General features: G+C 35.4%; 2 protein-coding genes across 2 annotated transcripts in view; one reads left to right on the top strand and one right to left on the bottom strand.

Moving 5' to 3' along the window:
* LOC131439143 (uncharacterized) overlaps positions 1 to 22228 on the bottom strand; it is an 80930-nt gene that overhangs the window by 6940 nt on the left and 51762 nt on the right. The window contains exons 4-5 of the mRNA XM_058609816.1: positions 21409 to 21551; positions 4655 to 4922 (exon numbers count right to left, since the gene is read on the bottom strand). Coding sequence (XP_058465799.1) covers positions 4655 to 4922; positions 21409 to 21551 — 411 coding nt within the window. The remainder of the gene's footprint in view (positions 1 to 4654; positions 4923 to 21408; positions 21552 to 22228) is intronic.
* Positions 1 to 22228, top strand: part of LOC131433758 (uncharacterized) — a 104955-nt gene that overhangs the window by 44023 nt on the left and 38704 nt on the right. The window lies entirely within an intron of this gene.

Below are 22228 nucleotides of genomic sequence, written 5' to 3'. Positions count from 1 at the left end.
GCAACGGAGTGCAATGTCTTTTCTGACGTGCCGAACGAAAACGTGTTTTCGACTATTTCTGGCCGATGCAGGTATGGTCATTTAGGGGTTAGCCAAATTTTGTGCTAGGGCACATAACCGTTTTTATTATTTTTACGTTTCGTCTTTGACTCATCAGTGCAGAGACCGAGGAATTCTCTGCATCACCACAAGTGTCACACGAAAAGAGTGGTGTTAGTGTGGTGAGGAAATGATCAAGATTTATCAACTGATGCGCCTTAGTCGCGCGCTAAAAGAAAAGCGGCCACAGTATCAAGAGCGACATGACAAAGTTATCCTCCAACACGACAATGCTAGGCCTCACGTCGCAAAAGTGGTCAAAAAGTACCTGGAAACGCTGAAATGGGAAGTCTTGCCTCTCCCGCCGTATTCCCCAGATGTCACCCCTTCTGACTTCCACTTATTCCGTTCGATGGAACACGGCCTGCAGATCAACATTTTCAATCCTTCGAAGAGTTGGAAAAATGGATTGCTTCATGGATAGAGTCAAAAAAGGACTCCTCCGCTAGCGACGGACAGTACTTTGAATAATACATCTGTAAGCACTTTTTCGCAATAAAGCTTTAAATTTTGAAAAAAAAAAAAACGGCGAAAGCAAAGTTGTACACCTAATATATGCTTGAATTTCTATGAAATTATTCAGTACAATTGTATTTTTGATGCTTTTTCCTCTATACATTGGATCGCAATCTTAGCTATATAGTAATTCGAGCTGCCGTCCTCTTAAAAATAATAACACTGAGATCCAGAAAAACAATATAATTTACATAATGTATAAATGTATGTTTAGCTTTAGGAGACTGAGCCGTATTATAAATAGAAACAGAACATAAATATATAAAAATACGTGGGCTACGTACCGTGTTGAAAAAGGCGGGTGGGTAATGTCAGAGACATAACTGGATGTCGTGAATACGAAAACAAATGACATGTTCCTTAACACTTCCGAATATCAATTAGTTGATCAATTATATGAATTATGCAAGCTTTCCCCTTTTTCACATTTTTCGCAAAAACAAAGAAGGCTTCACTTCATCTCGATTACTGTGAATTTCACACGGCGAAAAGTGCACAAATCTAATCAAACTGTTCTACATTTGCACTAAACTGAGGATATTTTCTTTCGATTTGCGAACAACACATCCTAATAGTTCTGCAGAAAACTTTTAGAGCCATTAGAACGGCTGATTTTTTATAATGCTCTCCAACGTTGCTTTTTCATCCATCGAAATGACTGGCAGCTGTGACGTAATCGCTCTTGTCGGAAGCGAAACTAGCTGTGCAGGCGACACAAAACACATCTGCTCGCAGTGGCGATAGAATCCAAACTGATTCAATTTTTGTTAAGAGATTTCCTTTTATGTGATTTCGTTTGTAGCTTTTTCACTAATGGGCGGTCCTAACGGCTATAAAAATAGCCGCATACAGAATTTTTATGTCGATTATTTCATTTCGGTTTTGCATAATTTATTGAAAAAAACTATCAATATGCTGTAGGGATTCATTTCCAGCTTTCACAAGGGTCAAATTGCGTAATTCTCTACGATATTAGACTCTGGAACATTTTTCGCAAAAAAAGGCTTCACTTGATCTCGATTACTGTGAATTTCACACAGCGAAAAGTGCACAAATCTAACCAAATTGTTCTTGATTTGCACTAAACTGAGGATAATTACATGATATTTGCGAAAAACAAATCCTAATAGTTCTTTAGAAAACTTTTAGAGCCATTAGAACGGCTGATATTGTGCAATGCTCTCCACCGTTGTTTTTTTTCCCAATGCTAATGACTGGCAGCTGTGACGTAATCGCTCTTGTCGAAAGCGTGCAGACGACACAAAACACATCTGCTCGCAGTGGCGATTGAATCCAAACTGATTGAATTTTTGTTAAGAGATTTCCTTTTATGTGATTTCGTTTGTAGCTTTTTCACTAATGGGCGGTCCTAACGGCTATAAAATTAGCCGCATACAGAATTTTATTGTCGATTATTTCATTTCGGATTTGCATAATTTATTGAAAGAAACTATCAATATGCTGTAGGGATTCGTTTCTAGCATTCACAAGGACCAAATTGAGGAACTCACTGTGATATTCACCACTTTTCGGAACATTTTTCCCGGACGATTTGTTGTACAGCAGCAGATATTTTGTTCTCTTTCTTAGAACGCGTTCTGATTGGCTGGTGTTGACATGGAGCAAATGAGACAGGGTTTTCAATAGTGTACTATTGAAATACTTCAATGTTTTTGCTATACACGTTTAAATTGAAAAATTTCGATTCTATTGGTAGTTAGATTATATAAATCCTTCCACAGATCACTGAGCTATGAGCTTTCAAAATACGAGAAAGGCAAACGCGCCATATGAATTATCCTCTTTGATACTCGTTTATACCAAACATTTCAGAAAAGTTTAATTTTGAACTATTTGAGATTATGTCACACAACTGAAAATTTTATCATAAAATTGTGATCATATTTCCGATGGCATGTCGCAAGAATTATGTTGATTCATTAGATACAACAATAGATATTCACGATCAAAAACTTATCACTCTCTCAGAGGGTAAATTTTGAAAAGGCACCCCATAGTAAAGTAAGTCGTATTCACGACAAAAAATCCGTGTAAAACAAAACCGTGTTAATTGCGGAAACCGTTAAAAAAACTTAATAATTCCAAAATCGTAGATTTGATTATTTGTTTGTGTTAAAATATAACTGTTACTTCATAATAAAAACTGAGATCCTGAAGTTACGAATTGTCTGGTAGGTAAATTAATCTAAATGGCTCATGCCTTTTGTATAATGTACGAGTTTTCAAAAGAACGATAATACGTTGATACAAATTAGAACGTTAGACTAAAGAAGTGCTAGTAGCACCGCCCATAAACACTTTTATTACAAATGAAGTTTGAGAAAAAGTTTGGTTCAATGTTGCGATGTGTAGTAAACACTAATGATCTTAATAGTCATTTTTAAATAAACTTAGTGGGAAGATATGGGTATTGGATGAAGATCTATGCACGTATCGACATAATTGACATCATTGTTGTGAGAAAATGAAAAGATACATTAAATCTTTTTTGGTCAATTTTGTTTCCCGGGTTGGCAGTTCAATGCATAAGGCACTGGTCTTACAAACCACTAAGCCAGTTGTCGTATGTTCGAGCCCCGACTTGGAAGGATTCGTAGTGTCCATAGAAACGTAGCACCAGTCATGCAATGGTTCTGTACACTCTGAGTCGGCTGCGAAATCTGTTAAAACAGAAGGTCAAATTCCACTACAGGAATGTTTTATGTTTTTTTTTAAGTCCAGAAGGCAAGAGAGCCTTTGATTCATTTTATTTACATATTTTACAATTTGTTTTTGTTTGTTGGTATGAACACTGTCCAATGCTTTAAGAGTTAGTTGGCACATATAATACCATGAACCCTGATGCTACAGAATGTAATACCAAGGCTTTGCTTTTTGTTCAATTTTGAAGCACCTTCGCGCAAAGTTGATGTCGAATTCTTCAAAAACAGGCCACAAATCACATTTTCGTCTTTTTCCGACAATACACCGACAGAACCGCGACTTGGAAAGTCGTTGAAATTTATCAACTTTTTAAAACGATTCACCCACTTACTCACAAACTGTTTCGACTTTTGCATGTATTTCGCCGCGGCAGCTTGGGTCAGTGGGACCTTTCGGGTGCGAGCACAAAAAAACTGCTTCGAAGCGCGTAGCGTACGTGGTACTCATTTAGGAAAAATGCTAAGATCGAATTATAAACAATAGTCAACTGATTTATTCTCGCATTGCATGAAGGACAATGCTGCCCTCTGTGTTAAAAAAATAATCACACCATTCCACTTTACCGATCGCGAGTTATCGTGACCACGCTATTATGTAACACTGTATGTGTCATGCTGAAGCAATTCATTTCATCGGTGTGGATCATAATACTGCTAGAGCTATATCATTTAAACTGGTATAAAATACTGTACGGCTCGATATGATGAAGAGTGGAAGAGATTAGTAAATTTGACTAGTACTTCAACGCTACGAAATTCTCGATGATATCAATGACGATGCTGACATCATACACCACAACTGAGCGAAAGAGACGTTGTCGTGTAATTTATGACAGAGATTCAAGATCTGAATACTGATTAATCATTTTATGGAACGACAGTCAATACTTCCGTGAATTGTTGAATAAATGATTTTAGTTAACTTCCAAACTTGAAATTAATTCTCATAATCGTTTTCTTACAGACAACTTGTTCCCTTTTTTAAATTTTTCTCAAAAAACAAATGAATCTATTATCAGAAATCGTGTTAATTGCGAAAGTTGCGTGTAAATAAAAACTGTGTTAATTCCGGAATCCGTGTAAAAAAGCCGTGTTTAAAAAAATCGTGTGAAAAGAGACCTTAGTGTATTCACATTGTATGGGATCAACATTCCACATTGATTCAACTGGATTTTAATATTTTTTTAGTTCCAATAAAAATAAACTCAGACATCAAACGGCTACTTCGAGTTTCTTATACATAAACCACTGTCACTATCCATTGGAAAAAATCAATTCAAACTACAAATAAAAAACGCAAACCAGCTGTAACTTACCAACAAACTGTTTTTAGGCGCTCCTCTTCCGCATCCTCAGCACTTTTCGTGGAGTTCCGCTGCTGGCGATGATGAGCTTGCTGCTCATGTTGCATGTCGTTCATAGAAAGCGACATCGCTGCATTTGGTGTCGGTTGAATGGGTGGTCTCGGCGTACTGTTACTGGTCACCGTTTGTCCGATTTTGGCCATGGTGCTCTGATAGCTGACCGCACACACTTCGTAGTCCTTTTTTACATGTCTCATACAGGGTGCATGTCTAAGAAAGTCTGTAACCAAAAGAAGCAGAAGGAGTCGAAGAATAGCGATAAGGTTAGATGAGTTTGTCTAGTTTTTTCCTGTCGTTTTCAGGACATGTCATGCTTTCTTAGAGGGTACAATGATGCGCTTGTGAATTTGTGTTGCTTATAGAAAAAGATGATAAAATGGTTTCCGTTTCATTTTGGGACGTATTGCATACATATGGACAACAATACAAGGAAAAAAATGGAATGTTTGCTTATAGTTGATTTGGAAATGCTCTATATAAAATTAAAAGTGCCATCGATGCTGGTGTATGGATGTGTCGGTGTCGTTTAGTTCATTGGATGAATTGATCCGAACTGTTGCTATATAGCTGATATACTGACATTTTACAACCGATAATGAAAAGTGTTCGAAGCGTTCACAAGGAACAACTGGATAAACTCATATGTGTGTCCCTATGACGGCTTGAGCCAACGGGGACAGTTGATATGGTATCGAACTATTCATAGTGAACATCCTGTCAATGGGGAAAATTTCTTGAATTCGAGACAGCACATTGCAGCACGTATTTGGACGGACAGTCGGCCGGTCAGAGGCACTATCTGGATCAGGCTTCCCAAATGTACCGCCGCGCGACATTATTATTGAGGATGTCATGCTACTCTTTCCATGACAGCCTTGTGATAGGTTTCATCACGACAGCCCTTAGACAAATAGTTCTGTACAGCCAACGTTGCCGTCATTCACTTCGTTCGACAGTTCATTCCATCGTAAGACATTTTGTCATGGTCCACGACAGCCGAAGAAGCATGAAGTTCTCGCTGTTGCGACAGTAAGCTTCGGGTATCAGTCACTGCGTTGTTTCTGTCGAGAGCAAAATATTACTCTCCCTTGACCAGGTCTGCGACAGTAACCGGTGCGGTTCAAATTTGTTGCTCTTGGTTTGCTATGAAGATTCGAGGCAAGCATGTGGGTTTTAGTTTTGCCTTTGGTGATTGCTTTGCGCAGCGGTTGATCATTGCGCATAGCAATCACCGTTGGTAGGGCATTGATAACAATATAATTGATAATTAATAATATACGAAACTCCTAATACGAAACGGATTGAAGAACGGACTTTGGTTTTAATGAAAGTTAATTTTTATATTTTGGTCGATCTTCTATGAATTGATAGATCGATTAATTAAAGAGCAATGTTTTTTAATAGCTGAGTCAGTTCGGCGTGCTCCTTTCAGGCAGTTTGCGGTCGGTTTGTGGGCTGTAACATTCATAGTGTATGCGCGTACTGATGTGCGTGGAGCATTATTTTCATCCTCTTTATCTCTTCCTTCAGGATAGTAAAGGCGCAATCGTTCCTTATATAAGAGTGTAAAAGCCAATTGAATCAGATTTTAGATTTATATGTTAACGGTAAATAAATGTTCGTAGCGAAAGATATGTTCAAATCAAAGATTCCGTATTCGATACTCGTTAGCGTTAGCTTTGCAGTCGACTTGTAAGTCTACGGGATTTTTGCATGGCCAGTGCTGCAATACTACGGACACTAAGAATTCTTTCAAGTCAGGAATGAAACATACAAAACCTGGCTCGTTAAGTTCGTTATACGTTGAACCACCAATCGAATAAAAACCTTGAGTGAAAAATTTGGAGTCGGAATTTGCAAGGCAAAAATCATCCAGAAACATCTTATTTTCAGGTACCGTACAACAAAGCTTTGAATGCAAAAACTGAATGAAAAATTCCGGTTCTTCAAAAAAATATGTTTCCAAGCGTGGAATGCAGCATGGTTGCCCGTAACAGATTCGAATGTTTATTTTGTTTTATTTAGAAAAAAAGTTTTAATTCCCCAAGTTATGTAATAATGTCTTTCTTGAGTAATGTGGTCTCAAGCTTTCCATACATATCAAGTTCTCTTCTATATATGAATAGTATGGTGTTTCTATTACCCTGGAATATATTCCAAAAAAAAATCGGATATAGTACGGTTACTTATATGATATAGGGTTGTGCTGATAATCTGCTGAATCATTTTCTTCCTGTTATGCATAGAATTATCTTATTTCCAGAAACAGCATATTAACTATTACATTATTTTGGTCATAGCTACCAGAAGTTCGCGACTTTTACACACGTTGAAACTGTCACTTTACATTGTAAAATTTAAAACTCGGTTAAAGCGTATCTTTCATCAAGTAGAAGCTTGTGTCAGTATATTTTGAATTCTTTAACTTAATGTCGTTGTTTACCACAAAACTTGCTATAAAAGTAACTGAGGCCCAAATTTATATCTACAGTTAAAAGGACAATTTCATGTAAACTTCTAGAAGTATCTCAATCATTTCCTTTATGTGCTTTTACGCTCAATCCAATTTTGGAAATGTAGATGTTGCAATCACGAGCCGCACGCAGAAGAAGATGCGGTGCATTGAAATTTCAAACAGCACATCCAGTTTATATGCGCTCGCTACAATTCTCGTACACATTTTTCGTTTTCTGTTTGAGTCGACTCTCACGCCCTCACGGAAAAGGAAAGTTATTCGTGAATAGCAAAGCGAACTATTGAATTTAATTCGGATCCGACTTCCGCAGTTAAAAGTCTAATAATGTCGAAAATTTTCTAAAATCTAATTGCCTTAGTAGCTTGTGTCTGCATTTAAAAAAAATCAAACGTTTGGAACTATAAATATTGTAACTAAATAGTCAAACTTTCTGAGAGCCGAGTTCTTTGCACATATTTAACAGTTTTCTTTCTAAAAAGAAATTATGTTCTGAAAAATGTAGGTGTAAATCCCCGGTGAACAATTAAGTTTGAAACCGGGAATAAATAAAAGATATAATGAAAATAATAATAATAATAATAATAATAATAATAATAATAATAATAATAATAATAATAATAATAATAATAATAATAATAATAATAATAATAATAATAATAATAATAATAATAATAATAATAATAATAATAATAATAATAATAATAATAATAATGATAATAATAATAATAATATTGTAGCAGTCATTTCCGACCCTAAGAAACTCATTGTTTTAGTTATCCTAGGAGAAACAGAATTTAAGAGCTGTATATGACACGAATTTGTCTTTCATTTATTTAAAATTCAAAAATTAAATTTTTAAATTCCCAGTTTTGGTACTGATCATCCCTTAATTTCGAAACAAGAAGTCGAATATGGATGAAACTAAATGGAAGGCTTTTAATTAAATGATTTGCGATGATTAAATGATTTGCGATGAAAATTTCTTCTTAACTTTTCTTCACATAAACAACCATCTGTTGAACTACTTTTTATCTGAGAGCTCCCCCAATCAACTTCATGGTTGCGGACCCTGTATTTGTGTAGATGGTACTAAAAGATCTACCACCTCAACGAAAAAGAGCTCAATTACAAGGTCCGGGGAGTACTTAGAAACTTGCAATGAGAGCAAAGGGAAAGTCAATTTAAGCCGCAATGAAGCTATATTAATAGGCACTGAATTCCATAAAAAAACTTATAAACTTATTTTTCTAGTTTTGTGATATTTATGAAAACAAAAGAGGTTTATTGAAGATCTGTTCTCAAAGGTAGTAACAAATTAAGAACTCAACGTTTTTTATATTCTCATTCCTTCAACTGCTGGCAAAACCTATGTGAATGTTAAATGAACAACTAAATTTAAGCTATTTTAAATAAATTTAAGCTATTAGTTGATTGATTCCTATGTGGAAAAGAACAATTGAGAATACTAAATTTGTAACAAAGTTTGGGGTAAACCAAAAAATTTGATGCTTTTGGGAAAAATAATGGTTTCATTATATTTTTCTTTTTAAAACACTTTTAGCGAAAATCTGAAAGCACATGTTCACATATAAACATAAAAGTTGCCCATTCAATTTTATGGTCGAAAACTATTCAAAGTGCACCAAACATCTTATTTGGGTTCAGAGTATCATATTCTATAGTTTCAACGAAATCGGTGAGGCACGGGTACCAAAGTGTGCCGACTATTGGTGGAGTAACGTTAAATACACTACATAATTAATTAGTTGTGAAAAGTAGCTACGATTCGATCCAAAAATCAAACGTCATTATTCAGAATAAGGGTGCATAAGACATTTTCGGAGTATTGTTAATGAATGGAAGTGTATCTGTTTCTTTAGGAATAAGAAGGAAGCAGTAAGGATCAATACTTTAGAAATTCATATATACATATGAGCCGTTACACAAAACTCAGTGTTTATCTTTTAATATTCGTTAGTTATTAAAATTCATTGCCTTCGCCGACAGTATATATAAATCTAAAACAATTTCTTTATTTCACAATGGTATTGTAATGAAACGTTACTAAAGTTTCCTGCAAAGGTAATCCCAACAACGCAATCGTATGTACTAGTACCATTTCATTGAGGCGGCCGAAATAGTGCGAGCGCACTATGACCCACGGCTCGTCTCCAGAAACAGCCGGTTCATTGCTTCAAGAGACATTGATGAGACAGCCGGCTTGCGACAGCCCTTCGTAACAGTAATGCCCTTAAAATCAAAGGATGTCTTCGATTTTCAAAGGCTGTCTCCGTAACATTTTATGCGAATGAGCGAACAGAAAGAAACAGGATACAAACAGCCCGTTCGGTTTGACTACTCTCCGGATAGAATACTCTCATCAATCTGGCGAGTACAAACTGTCTCAGTGACAGCATTCATTTAGGCATGCGAGCGCTGTTGCCATTACAGTTCGGCGTATGCTTCACACATATTGTAGACTGGGCTTTCGACTTTGCGCTCCGACAGTTCATGCTATCTCGTGGCGGATGTCATTGAAAAGCAGTACTGCTGGGAAGCCTGATCTGGATATACCAAGGTTCAAGAGTGCCCACCGGGTCTGTAGTCAGTAGCCGCGTTTGTGATATTCGTCCTCAAACAAAATTGAATTCTGTAAAGGCACTCTCTGTTTGAATTCCTCTGTTTGGCCCTAGAGAATGAATAATGAATGGCCATCGTTTTGCTGATCTCTCTTAGGTATGACCGAACGTTTATGCGTGTGTGTGTGCTTAGGCAGTGTCCAATATTGTATCTCTGTGGTACCAGTTAGTCAAGTGTATGGAGAGACAACTCCGGATGACTAGCACGGTGCGATATATTGAATGTTCTGATCAGAGGTAGAACACAAAAGGATTGATGTTTTTCCCGTAATTATTACTGCTCACGTTCCCTGGAGTGAATACCGTAGGATATGAACTATTGTCCTTTGTTATGTTTGAAACACCATATTTTCACACACTGTTGGTAAACAAATGCGGTGTGTCATGGCTTGAATCTGAAATTGATTTTGGTTCAAAGTAATAAGACGGACTGAATGTCATCGATAAAGCTATTTCGATGCGATGCTTATGTGATTTGGGAACTTTTTATAAGAAAATTCAGCTCTGTGATGAATTCCAGGAATGTGTAGCAACTTACTTATTTACTTCGATTCAAATGAAACCATTTATTTTTCACGGAAGGAGAGAAACGGGTGAATGATTTTTACGTGAATACTCCTTACTTTATTATGGTCCGGTTCAATACATAAGGTGCTGGTCATCAGAGCTAATAAAAGTCATTTTCATTGACTGAAAAATAGACGAAAATGACAAGAAATCACTGTCACTCTCAGTTTCGCTTGCAAACTATGAGAACGAAATCCATGTTCAGTCAATGACATAAGCGGGACAGTAGTTTCAAAATTTTGTTTTTTTCTTTCATTTGCCCTTTCAGTCATTTGCAGTTTTTAGTGAAAATCCCATAGTATGCAGTGTCGATATTCAACCAAAGCTGTGAGAATTGAAAACGACAGAAAAAGGTTTCACAATATGTTTTAACTGTTGGTGCTCGAATTTGTAGTAGTTTTGGATTCCAAAGAAGTTCTGGGATGTAATTACTTCGATTTTCCATATATTAGTCACTTTTTATAGCCAAGCGTCACATATTTTCAATACATCGATGAAAGAATGAGAATTGAAATTCTGCTGTTGCTACCTGAAGACGTTAGTTTGGTTTCGTCTGGTCACAGAGGAAAGAGTGACGTTGGCAATTATACTCTCTCATTTTTTCGATGAGAAACGAAAATGCTTCGTCTCTCTTCGTTTGTTCTAGTGTCGATCATTTACGAATGAGACAGTAAAACATTGAAAATGAGACTGCTGAAATGGTTTCTTTCATTGAGAATGCGTGACAATTTTAAGCTCTGCTGGTCATACAAGCAAGTACTCGTATTTTTGAGTAATGACCTGGAAGGATTCTTAGTGTCAATAGGATCGTAGTACACTAAGGTCTCTTTTTACTCGGGGGTTACGTACCGTGTTAAAAAAAAATCCGTGTTAAATAAAACCGTGTTAATTGCGGAAACCGAGCAAAAAAAAAAGCGTAGAAAATTTGACGTAACAATTCCAAAAAACGTAGGTTTGAATATTTGTTTGTGTTGTTTTTGACAAAATGTAACTGTTTTTTTTCACAATAAAAACGGAAATCTAAAAACCAACCTGATGTTACGAGAAGGTCTAGTCATACATGATAAAACACATTGGATGACAAATTAAAATAAGAACACTCAGGAAACACGTTGTACGATAAGCAAATTAATCTAAATGGCTCATGTCATCTGTTTAATGAATTCGGTTTTCAAAAGAACGATAATACGTACAATCTAGAGCGTTCGACTAAAGAAGTGCTGATAATACCACCCATAAACACTTCCACTGCAAATAAAGCTTGAGAATAAGTTCTTTTCAATTCCGAAGTTGCGATGTGTAGTAAACACTAACGATCTTAATAGTCATTTTCAACTAAACTGAGTGGGAAGACATGGGTATTGGATGAAGATCTATGCACGCAGCGACAGAATCAAAGGGGAAAAATTTATAGAGATGAATATGGATCAAATTAGAAAAGGTATTATTACTATGTGTCATGCTGAAGCAACTCATTTCATCGGCGTAAATAATAATACTACTAGAGTTATATAATTCAAATGGGTATAAAATACTGTACTGCTCGATATGATGAAGAGTTGAAGAGATTAGTAAACCCGACTGTTTCTTCAACGCTACGAAATTATCGATGATATCAATAACGATGCTGACATCATACACCACAACTGAGCGGAAGAGACGTTGTCGTGTAATTTACGACAGGGAATGAAGAACTGGAGACTGATTATTCATTTTGTGGAACGACAGTCCATGATCTCGTGAATTGTTGAGTGAATGATTTTAGTTAACTGAAAAATTTTAAATTAGCTCTCATAATCTTACAGACAATCTGTTCCTAATTTTTGCAATTTTTCTCATAAAACAAATAACAGTGATTTTTAAACTCTCATCAGAAACCGTGTTAATTGCGAAAACCGCGTAAATAAAAACCGTGGTAATTCCGGAATCCGTGTAAAAATAGGCCGTGTATAAAAAAACCGTGCGAAAAAAAAAGTGTAAAAACAGACCTTAGTGTACTAGCTATGCAATGATCCTGTATGCTATACCTTATGATAAAAAAAGAACCGGAATTTTCATTTTGAAATTCCCGCGCTTGTCCAATCGGTAAACTTTTATTCTCTCAACGTTGGAAACACTTTTATACACATTCTGTCAAATTTTGACGCATATCGTACGATTAGTTTTTGTTTGGCGTCTATACAAAGAAGTTGAAAATTTTTCGTGTGTCGATTTTTATAATGGATGAAAATTTAGAACAACGTGCGTGCATCAAATTTTGTGTTGCAAATGGATTTAAGTGTTCCGAAACGTTGAAAATTTTAGAAAAGGCCTTTGGTGAATCGTGTCTAGGAAAAAACACAGGCATACGAATGGTATAAACGCTTCAAAGGTGGTCGTACAAGCTTGGATCATGATGAGATCCCTGGCCGCCCAACAACATCTGTTACTGTTCAAAGGATTCAGAATAAAATTCTGAAAATGATTCTGAAGCGTCCTCCCTGGTTTAGTACAAATGAGTTACACAGACTCACAAATATAGAACCATTAGATGTAATGTCACATAATATTATAAGCAAATTCCGACAAAAATCGATGCAATCTTCAATTGAATCGATTCGCTCTCTGTATTAGTTAGTAAGTTAGTATATAAGTTCCTTTTCCCCATTACACAATACAAGTAGGTTTAGAATTTTCCCTACACAAAAATCTCAGAATTGCGGAAGCAAATAATGTCTTCATGGTAATAACCAAATCATATATATATAACAGGGCTGAAAAGTCACCACTTGTGGCTGAACACCCAATTTAAATCTTAATAATTTAATTTTAACTCATATTCCAATAAATAGTTATTTAAAAAAAAAAAAAAAAAAAAAAAACATCTGTTACTGAAGAAAACATTGAATGAAGAGATTGCTGTGTTGTTGGGCATCTCTTATGGATCAGCCGAACACATTTCAACTGATGTTTTGGGTTTGAAACGCTTCGCTTCTCGGCTGGTGCCAAAAAAGCTGAATTTCACCGGCTCAACCAAGCACCGTACTCTCCAGATATTGCCCCGTGTGACTTTTTCCTCTTCCCCAGACTCAAATTGCCATTGCGGGGAACGCGTTTTGAGACCATAGAGACCATAAAAGAGAATTCGCTGCGTGAACTAATGGCCATACCTTCGGCGGCCTATAAAACTTGTGTGGAAAATTGGATCAAGCGTTGGCATGCATGTATTGCCGCAGGAGGAGAGTACTTTGAAGGCGATAATAAAGAAATTTATTAAAAATTGAAATTTTGCGTTTTTTAATAAAATTCCGGTTCTTTTTTCATCATAAGGTAAATCGGCTGCAAAGTCTGTTGAAACCGAATTCAATAATCCTTGGCTTGGTTGAAGCCGATTTTAATAAACCTTGGCTACTTTGAAAGCTACTTTTCCGAAGAATGCTGATCCAATTTCTACAACCTTATGCTTATTTGAAACCAGCTTCTGGTTTGTGAATCAATTTCGAAGATGAAACAATTGTTACTTTCAGTTCAACAAATATTACGTTACGTAGCCGACAAAACGCAATTTTCTCTCTCCACTCAGTTCACTCGGAGATGGCTAAATCAGTTTTCACAAGGTTAGACTCGTTTGAAAGGCAGTTCTGGGCTGTAAATCTAGTTCGAAGATCAATTGAAAGCCTATTCGCACTACGCCGGGATGGTTGACGATGACTGAGCAGCCGGCGTGTGCATATATTGGTTGCCACCGATATTCCTTGCCGAGTTTTTCGCTTCGTCGGTACGGGTTTTTACCTTTAATACCATCATATTGATTCAAGGATTTGCTTATTTTATTAATAAACACAAGTAGGACTATTGTACCAATAGACGAATATCGTACCAACTCGAACAAATGTTTGCAACACCCTATCAGATTTGAATAAAACTCTTTGGACATGTAGAGTTTGTCACAAAAAGCCAATTTGCATACTTTGTTTTGTCGTGAATACGACTTTCTTTACTATGGGGTACCTTTTCAAAATTTACCCTCTGAGAGAGTGATAAGTTTTTGATCGTGAATATCTCTTGTTGTGTCTAACGAATCAACATAATTTTTGCTACATGCCATCGGAATTATGATCACAATTTTATGATAAAATTTTCAGTTGTATGACATAATCTCAAATAATTCAAAATTAAACTTTTTTGAAATGTTTGGTATAAACGAGTATCAAAGAGGATAATCCATAAGGCGCGTTTGCCTTTCTCGTACTTTTTAAGCTCATAGCTCAGTGAACTGTGAAAGGATTTGTATAATCTTACTACCAATAGAATCGAAATTTTTCAACTTATGCGTGTAAAGAAAAAGTATTGAATTATTTCAATAGTACACTATTGAAAAACCTGTCTCATTTGACCCATGTCAACACCAGCCAATCAGAACGCGTTCTGAGTAAGAAAAAAAATGTCTGCTGCTGTACAACAAATCGTTCGAGAAAAATATTCCGAACAGTGTTTAATATCGTAGTGAGTTCCACAATTTGGTCCTTCTGAATGAATCCTGTGCAGCATCCTGATAGTTTCTTTCAATGAAATGCAAATCCAAAATGAAATAATCGACATTAAAATTCTTTATGATGCTATTTTTATAGCCGTTAGGACCGCCCGTTAGTGAAAAAGCTACAGACGAAATCACGTAAAAAGAAACCTCTTAACAAAAATTGGATCAGTTTGGATTCTATCGCCACTGCGAGCAGATGTATTTTATATCGTTTGCAAAGCTAGTTACGTCACAGATTACGTCACAGCTGCCAGTTATTTGCATTGGTGAAAAAACAACGGTGGAGAGCATTACACAAAATCAGCCGTTCTAAAGGCTCTAAAAGTTTTCTAAACAACTATTAGGATTTGTTGTTCGCAAATCGAAGGTAAATATCCTTGTTATACTAGTGAACTTAAAATCGATTTAAAAACCACATTTTTGATTTTGATAAACTTTTGTCCCAAGATAGGTGATGTTTACTGTCAATCTTCCATATGTATCAATTTTGGTATTTTAGGAAAAAAAGTTTTTCTAACAAAAACTTTTTCTTATCCAGCATTGATACTTTTTGCTAATATCAGGTAACTAGCAATAGGGTATTTGGTGTATTTTTTTTACAAATTGAGTTTCATTGTAATCTTGGATGATAAAGACTTTCAGTTAGTTTAGTTGTCGATGAAAAGACGTGTCCCATTAAAAATGCTTATCTTGATAGGGGAGAGTGTTCGGTTATCAGCACCCTTTTTCTTTTAAGCTTACGCAAGTAGCAATCCGCAACTAGCTCTGATGCGACTAAGTCCAAACTATGTTGCAACAAAAGCACGAATATGTTTTTTATGTTATACTGGTTAAAACAAGGTGACAGCAATGTTTCTTCATTACATAACTAGTTACGAAATAGTTATTTAGGTTTCAAAAAACCACACCTTTTGGTCATATTGAATTAATTATAAATTATAAGCTATCGTTACTTAATCCAAACATATCTTTAATAACAACAATGTTTCTAGCTACTAGTTGAAACTAAGTTTATTTGACTTCAATAGTAGCAATCCGTAACTAGTTCTGATACCACTTAACCCAACTATTTTGCAACAAAAGCACGAACATGTTTTTTATTTAGGGGTTAGCCAAATTTTGTGCTAGGACACATAACCGTTTTTATTGCTATGCGGGTTAAAATAAGGTGACGGCAGTGTTTCTTTATAACTTAAACATTGAACTAGCTATCATTTGTATGTTATCGTTACTTGATTCTAACATGTCTTAATTCACAGCTCTGGTTTCAGCTACTAGTTGAAAAAAGGTTGCGAAACCATTATAAATACGTAAGCGTATATGTAAATCCTTAGGGTGAATTGATGTAGCAATAACATAACATAAAACATTAATAAAACCAGGATATTGCTTTTTTTAAAACTACTTTTTGGCGAAAATGATGAAAGGCATTTTTGTTCTATGCACTATTATAAACTCGAAGAAAACAATATAGAGATTAACCATCGATTGTGATATTATAATTATCATGATATATGAATTTAAAATAATGAGAAATCACTCTACTTGGATTAATTTTGAGCATTCTGAACATAAGGTTTTTTCATTTATTGATTAAAAAAAATAAGGTTTTTCATTGTTTTTTGTTCATATCTTCATAAACAGATTTAGATTGAAGGCGCATAAAAACGGGTAATTAAAATTTAATTCTGCTTGACAGTTTTAAAACCGTTGTAAAATTTGTACCTTATATCAACTTTGTAATTTCAAATACTATACTGCCTTATTAATGTTGATAGAAAAACATTATGGATTCATTCAATGTTTATAATGTCGATGGCGACAAAGTTTCAACTAGTTTACTTGAAAACGAGTTATTTTCAAGTTATGGGAAAATAATTTATTTCAGTATGGCATTACAACGTAACGATAACTTATTTTTAGCTGACATAGAAACTAGTAGAAACTGCGTTTTATGAGCCACGCAAGTGGTTAGATGTTAGTAACAATAACTCAAATTTCTGGTTGCAAACTAGTCACAAATAAGCTAGCATAACAAAAAATGTTGCTTGGGTATAACTTCTGACTAAGTTCACATTATGCGGACAAATATACATCAATAGAAAGCTAACGTCCCTAGCTAACAAATGAATAAGAAACTAAATTGATTCAATCGATTGAAAAAACTTTATTATCAATTTAGTAAAGTGATAAATTTTGGCCATTTCAAAAAAGGTGTTTGGTTACCGGCACCCCAAGAAATTTAACTAAAAATGGAAAAATATAAGTATAAGTATATAAGACTGCATTTAATCAAAGAAAAACATGATTATTCCACCTAGCAGTGAGATGATACCTCTTTTTTATCAATCCGCATGTGTTTTTTGCATGGATATTCTTCGGTTTTAATCACTCATTACCCTCTAATGTCGAAACTACAAATCGTATCGAATTTCAATCTTAACGTGTGACAATCGATTGAACATTCTATGAGATGTCGAAGTAAGTTCCACTTTAGAGTTTTCCATAATTATTTATGGTACTTCCAGAGCCGGTATTCAGGAACTAGCATAATCCAATTTTGTATGGGACCATAAGTAATTTAATTTGAATTTTCGTTTTTGAAGTTCGATTTGGTCTTTTTGAGAAAATGATTGAACTTTGAGAAACGGTTCGATACTGGAACCGGAATTCTAAAATCGGTGTAGCGGAAATCAGTTAAATTCACCTGATTAGAAACTGTAGAGCGAATTAAAGTTTTGGGCACCTTCCGAATCGAAAACTGAATACCGCTTAAACTGAAATAAATTTATTTGGTAATCGACTATCCAACTCTGCCAACCCGATTAACCTGATTAATTTATGTGAAATGGACATTTTTATACTAATGACCCTGTATCTCCTAAACCGGATGTTGGATCTGACTAAAAAGTAAGATGTTTTATAGAATTTTAAGAGCTCTCATTTGAATCATAGATGGTTCTTAGATTTCATTTGAATCTTAGATCGGTTCTGCCATCTACGAGAAAAATGAGTTGCAGTATTTTAATTTCGATTCACGTATCATCCTGTGGTTCCGCAATCAGAATTCGGATCCAAACGTAATTCAGGAACCTTGTTTGGGAGTATACTACTTTTCATATGAATCTGAGTTTGTAGGAAACGGTTTAGCCATCTCCGAGAAAATTGAGTGAAATAATATGTCACGCACGCATTTGCTGATCTCGACGAGCTGAGTTGAATGGTATATGGGAGTTATGTTATTCCAGTATTTATTACTGTAATTAGTTTAAATCAAAATAATTATGGAATTGCTTTGAACTTGAAAATGCTGGCATCGCCTAGCTTACATATCACACTAGAACGATTATGTTCCCAAAAACAAACCGTGCTAATATCGGTCCGAGCAAAATGTTATGAAAAAGGATGCTGTACATAGGCTTTTTGGTATTTAGAAACAATTGCATGTAACAGTATAAAAAATCGTATTTCACGATCGCGGAATCTAAGTCTAAAGACATATTCTGTTTTGAAGGTCAGTTGTGGCAGATATTGTCAAAAAAACTGAAAATTTTGAAAAAAGGCTATGTATAACTCAAAAAGTAAACATCAGATCTCAAAACCATTCAATAGCGTTCAGGGTGACGGGGAGACCTTTCATTTGCGACTAGCTTGATAAGAATCCGTCTAGCCATCTTTGATATTTCGACCTCTTTGTTGACAACACACAGACAGACACACACACATACACACGGACATTTGTTCAGTTCGTCGAACTTAATCGATTGTTGTATGATACTCGGCCCTCCGGGACTCGGAAAATTTTTCTAAAGTTTGAGCGAATTCTATACCTATTTTTTATATTTATAAAAAAAGTAAAAACGAAATTTATTCGCGGGATTTTATACGTTGCTGCAGTCGAATTTATTTGCTTCTTATCTACTAAGCAACTAAGCATTTTCCTTGACTTGGACAAGTTGTTTGAAGTCACCATGGCTAACAGAACCAGATAATCAAAGTTTTTACTTATACATATGACGGATGTATTGAAGCCGTCAAGTTGTCCACATGTTGCATATCACCAGAGATGCCAGGTAATATAAGAAGTTTAGCTAGCAAATACGAAAAGATCGCGCCAATTTTCGAAAGTCTATTAAACCTGACGAACACTGCAAACAATCGAAGTTTCAGATGTCTGTAAAAAGTCTTTAGACGAAAAAAGGTTTACATGTTAACTAAGAAATTTGATAATTTACAGACAAATTTGCAGACTAGGCACCTCTGAATGTCACTGACAATTTTTCGCGATTTTTCGAAAAAAATGGAGTGCCGGTAACCGAAATCGGTATACATTTTGAAAATGACGAAAAAGCACTTTGGTTGCGAAAACTTTGATAGCATCCGGTATTAAATCACGAAATAGATTGTTTTGACCTCATAAATATTCAACCCACTTACCTTTTCGATTGATGCTTTTCAATTTATGATACTATAAAAAAGTCATACAAAATTTTTGTGTTGATTTTCACGCAATTAAAATTTGTTTTGAGTGCAGCAAGAAGTACAAGAGTCTGTTTGCTTTGGTACTCGGCACAAAAAGAACGTGCTGCTATTACACACACATGACATTTGTCGAAATGACGCTATCTACTTTCTCTAAAAAGTTACGTTAAGTTTTTTAAAATCGACTTCAAATTATCAAAATCAATTTTTTTCAGTGTAGGAGTCGATTAGGATTTTTGTTCAAAAACTTGGTTAATTTTGTAAAAAATCACTCACACAACACTTTTTTGTAGGATTTGTCATTTTTCGACCACAGCCATTTGAAAAAAAAATTGGTAAAAAAAGTTTGGCCTTTTTCGAAAGACTGTCTAGATCAATTTCAGAAAAACAAAGTATGCAAAGTGGCTTTTTGCGATAAACTCTACATGCCCATAAAGTTTTATTCAAATCGGAGAGGATGTTGCCAACTGCGAATACGACTTTCAAACAACGAATTGTGATAACCTTTGCTTCGGCTCTAAGAAGCAATACCGCAGACAAAATAGTTCAGAGCTTGTTCGATATTGCTGTTATGGCGTCGCGAAAACTCGAAGCTAATTCACCTATTTTCATTCTGACATGAAGTCTGTTCCGAAAATGATCCAGACAAAGTTATGCAATAGAAGTAGTTGCCTGTTCTGTGAAAGAAGTTCGATTAGCATCAATTACATATGGCAATTATTCGAAATTGTAGATTGCATTTCATTCATATTAGACTTAAATAAATTAAAATTATTACCATTTCATATAGCCTTCTGCTCCAATTTTGTAGGTTGATTTACAATAAAAAATACACGCAAACCTCCGTTTACGAACACTTTCTTTACGTTACCTCTTTTTACGTAACACTTTTTACGAACCAAATTCCAAGTAATGTAATCTTTTTTTACTAACCAAATCCAAATAACGTAAACGAACCTACTTCGTAAGAAGAGGTTTTCGCATACAATGAAAAATATTTCTAGTTCATTTCTATTCCATGGCAACTACTACAATATGGGTATTTTCGGAACAAGTTTGATGAGTAGATGTCGGAAAACAATGTTTGATCTGGTTCTGAATTTCAAGATGGCGACTTCCGGTTTTTCGATATTCCTTAAGAACCCTTACAATATGGGTATTTTTGGAACAAATTTGATGAGTAGATGTCGGAAAACGATGTATGAGATGGTTCTAACATCCAAGATTGCGACTTCCAGTTTATTGATATTTCTTAAGAACCCTCACAACATGGGTATTTTTATTTCCTACTCATCAAATCCGGTCCAAAAATACCCATATTGTAAGATTTCTAAAGGAATATCAATAAACCGGAAGTCGTTATTTTGGATTTCAGAACCACCTTAAACATAATTTTCCAATATCGACTCATCAAGTCCGGTTCGAAAATACTCATATTGTAAGTGGTTTTAAGGAAGCCAAAGTCGCAAATATGGCTATATGATTGGCGGTTTTAATATTCATTACATAAAACTTTTTTTACGAAGTAAATTCAAAATAACGTAAACTTTTTTTACAAACCAAATAACGTAAACATTTTTAACGAACCAAATCCCAAATAACGTAAACTTTTTTCACGAACTACCTCCATTTACGAACCCCCGTCGAGTGCGTAAAAGGAGGTTTCGGTGTATGCAAACTTCAAAACACTTGCGAGTGTTATAACCGATAATGAACTAATACTTGGTCAAGTTAAAATATGTACCAGATCGATTTTGAAGAAATGAGACGAACAGATTATTGAATTGGGATTAATCTTCATTTTAGGAACAGTCGGAGAGTCTACTTTCATGTGAGAAAAAGTTTCTTAGCTACTTAGCCTGATTCAGCAAACATGCATGAGAACTTAAATAGGTTTTCATTCGTATAAATTATGTCGCGCACAGAAAACTAGCTATATATTGCGAAAAGCAGTGTCAATGCAATTATTCAGCAACGGTGGACCACAAGAAACATGGATATAATTAGTACAATACGTACGTGCCTTCCTGATACGGTCCTTCTTCGCAAAGCTCGTGGATAACCTCGTTGGTGCCGTGGTAAAGCTTGTTGAAGTGGTCCCTCTGGTGAATGTTCATGCAGCGTCGTGTGTAGCTTCGTATACAGTGTAGTCCAGAGTGAAGATCACTGTTCGATTGCCAGAGAAGTATTACAAATGAGTATTATTTTTTGATTACCGTTTTCTTAGAATCATTGAAATGGACTTAGAATGTCAGCAAAATAGAATACAACACTTTCAGAGACCGCACTATTCTAAATAAATGTGATAATTTTCAGACAGCTGACAAAAAGGATTAGCCATATACACGTCGGCATAAAAAGGGTCAACGGATTTATGTCTACCCTTAGCACACCAACACCTCAAAAAGTCATAGACAAGAAGTTGAGGTGTGTCGTCATGTTCTGCTGCGAGGAAGAACTTCTTGCTTACATAATAAGTAGTTAAAGCTAGAAAAGAACAGACACCTGCCGACAGAGAAAATCATATTACTACATGTGTAACTGTTCCCATCCGTCTTGTTTATTCTATGCTATCTCATCCATAGGGACTGTCCCTGAACCGATGCTTAGTAAATCTTCTTAGTCCAGAGCTTTGTGACCTACTGGAAGTCTATCTCAGAAAGGTTTCCACTCTCATCGCTCTTACTTGCGATGTATAAGCGACAACATGGTTATGGTTTTTATTTGACTCGATTCTGTGCGAATAAAACTTCAATAGTATGTACATTCATTTATATTTCATTGGGTGACTTGGCAAATGCTGACATATGTCCATCTTTTCCAGTTGTTAGCAGTGGCTATGC

This window comes from Malaya genurostris, chromosome 3 (genome assembly GCF_030247185.1).
Source record: "Malaya genurostris strain Urasoe2022 chromosome 3, Malgen_1.1, whole genome shotgun sequence".
NCBI classification, from domain to species: Eukaryota; Metazoa; Arthropoda; class Insecta; order Diptera; family Culicidae; genus Malaya; species Malaya genurostris.
Note: the sequence above shows the minus strand (reverse complement) of the source record. Positions and strands in the feature narration are given on the sequence as shown.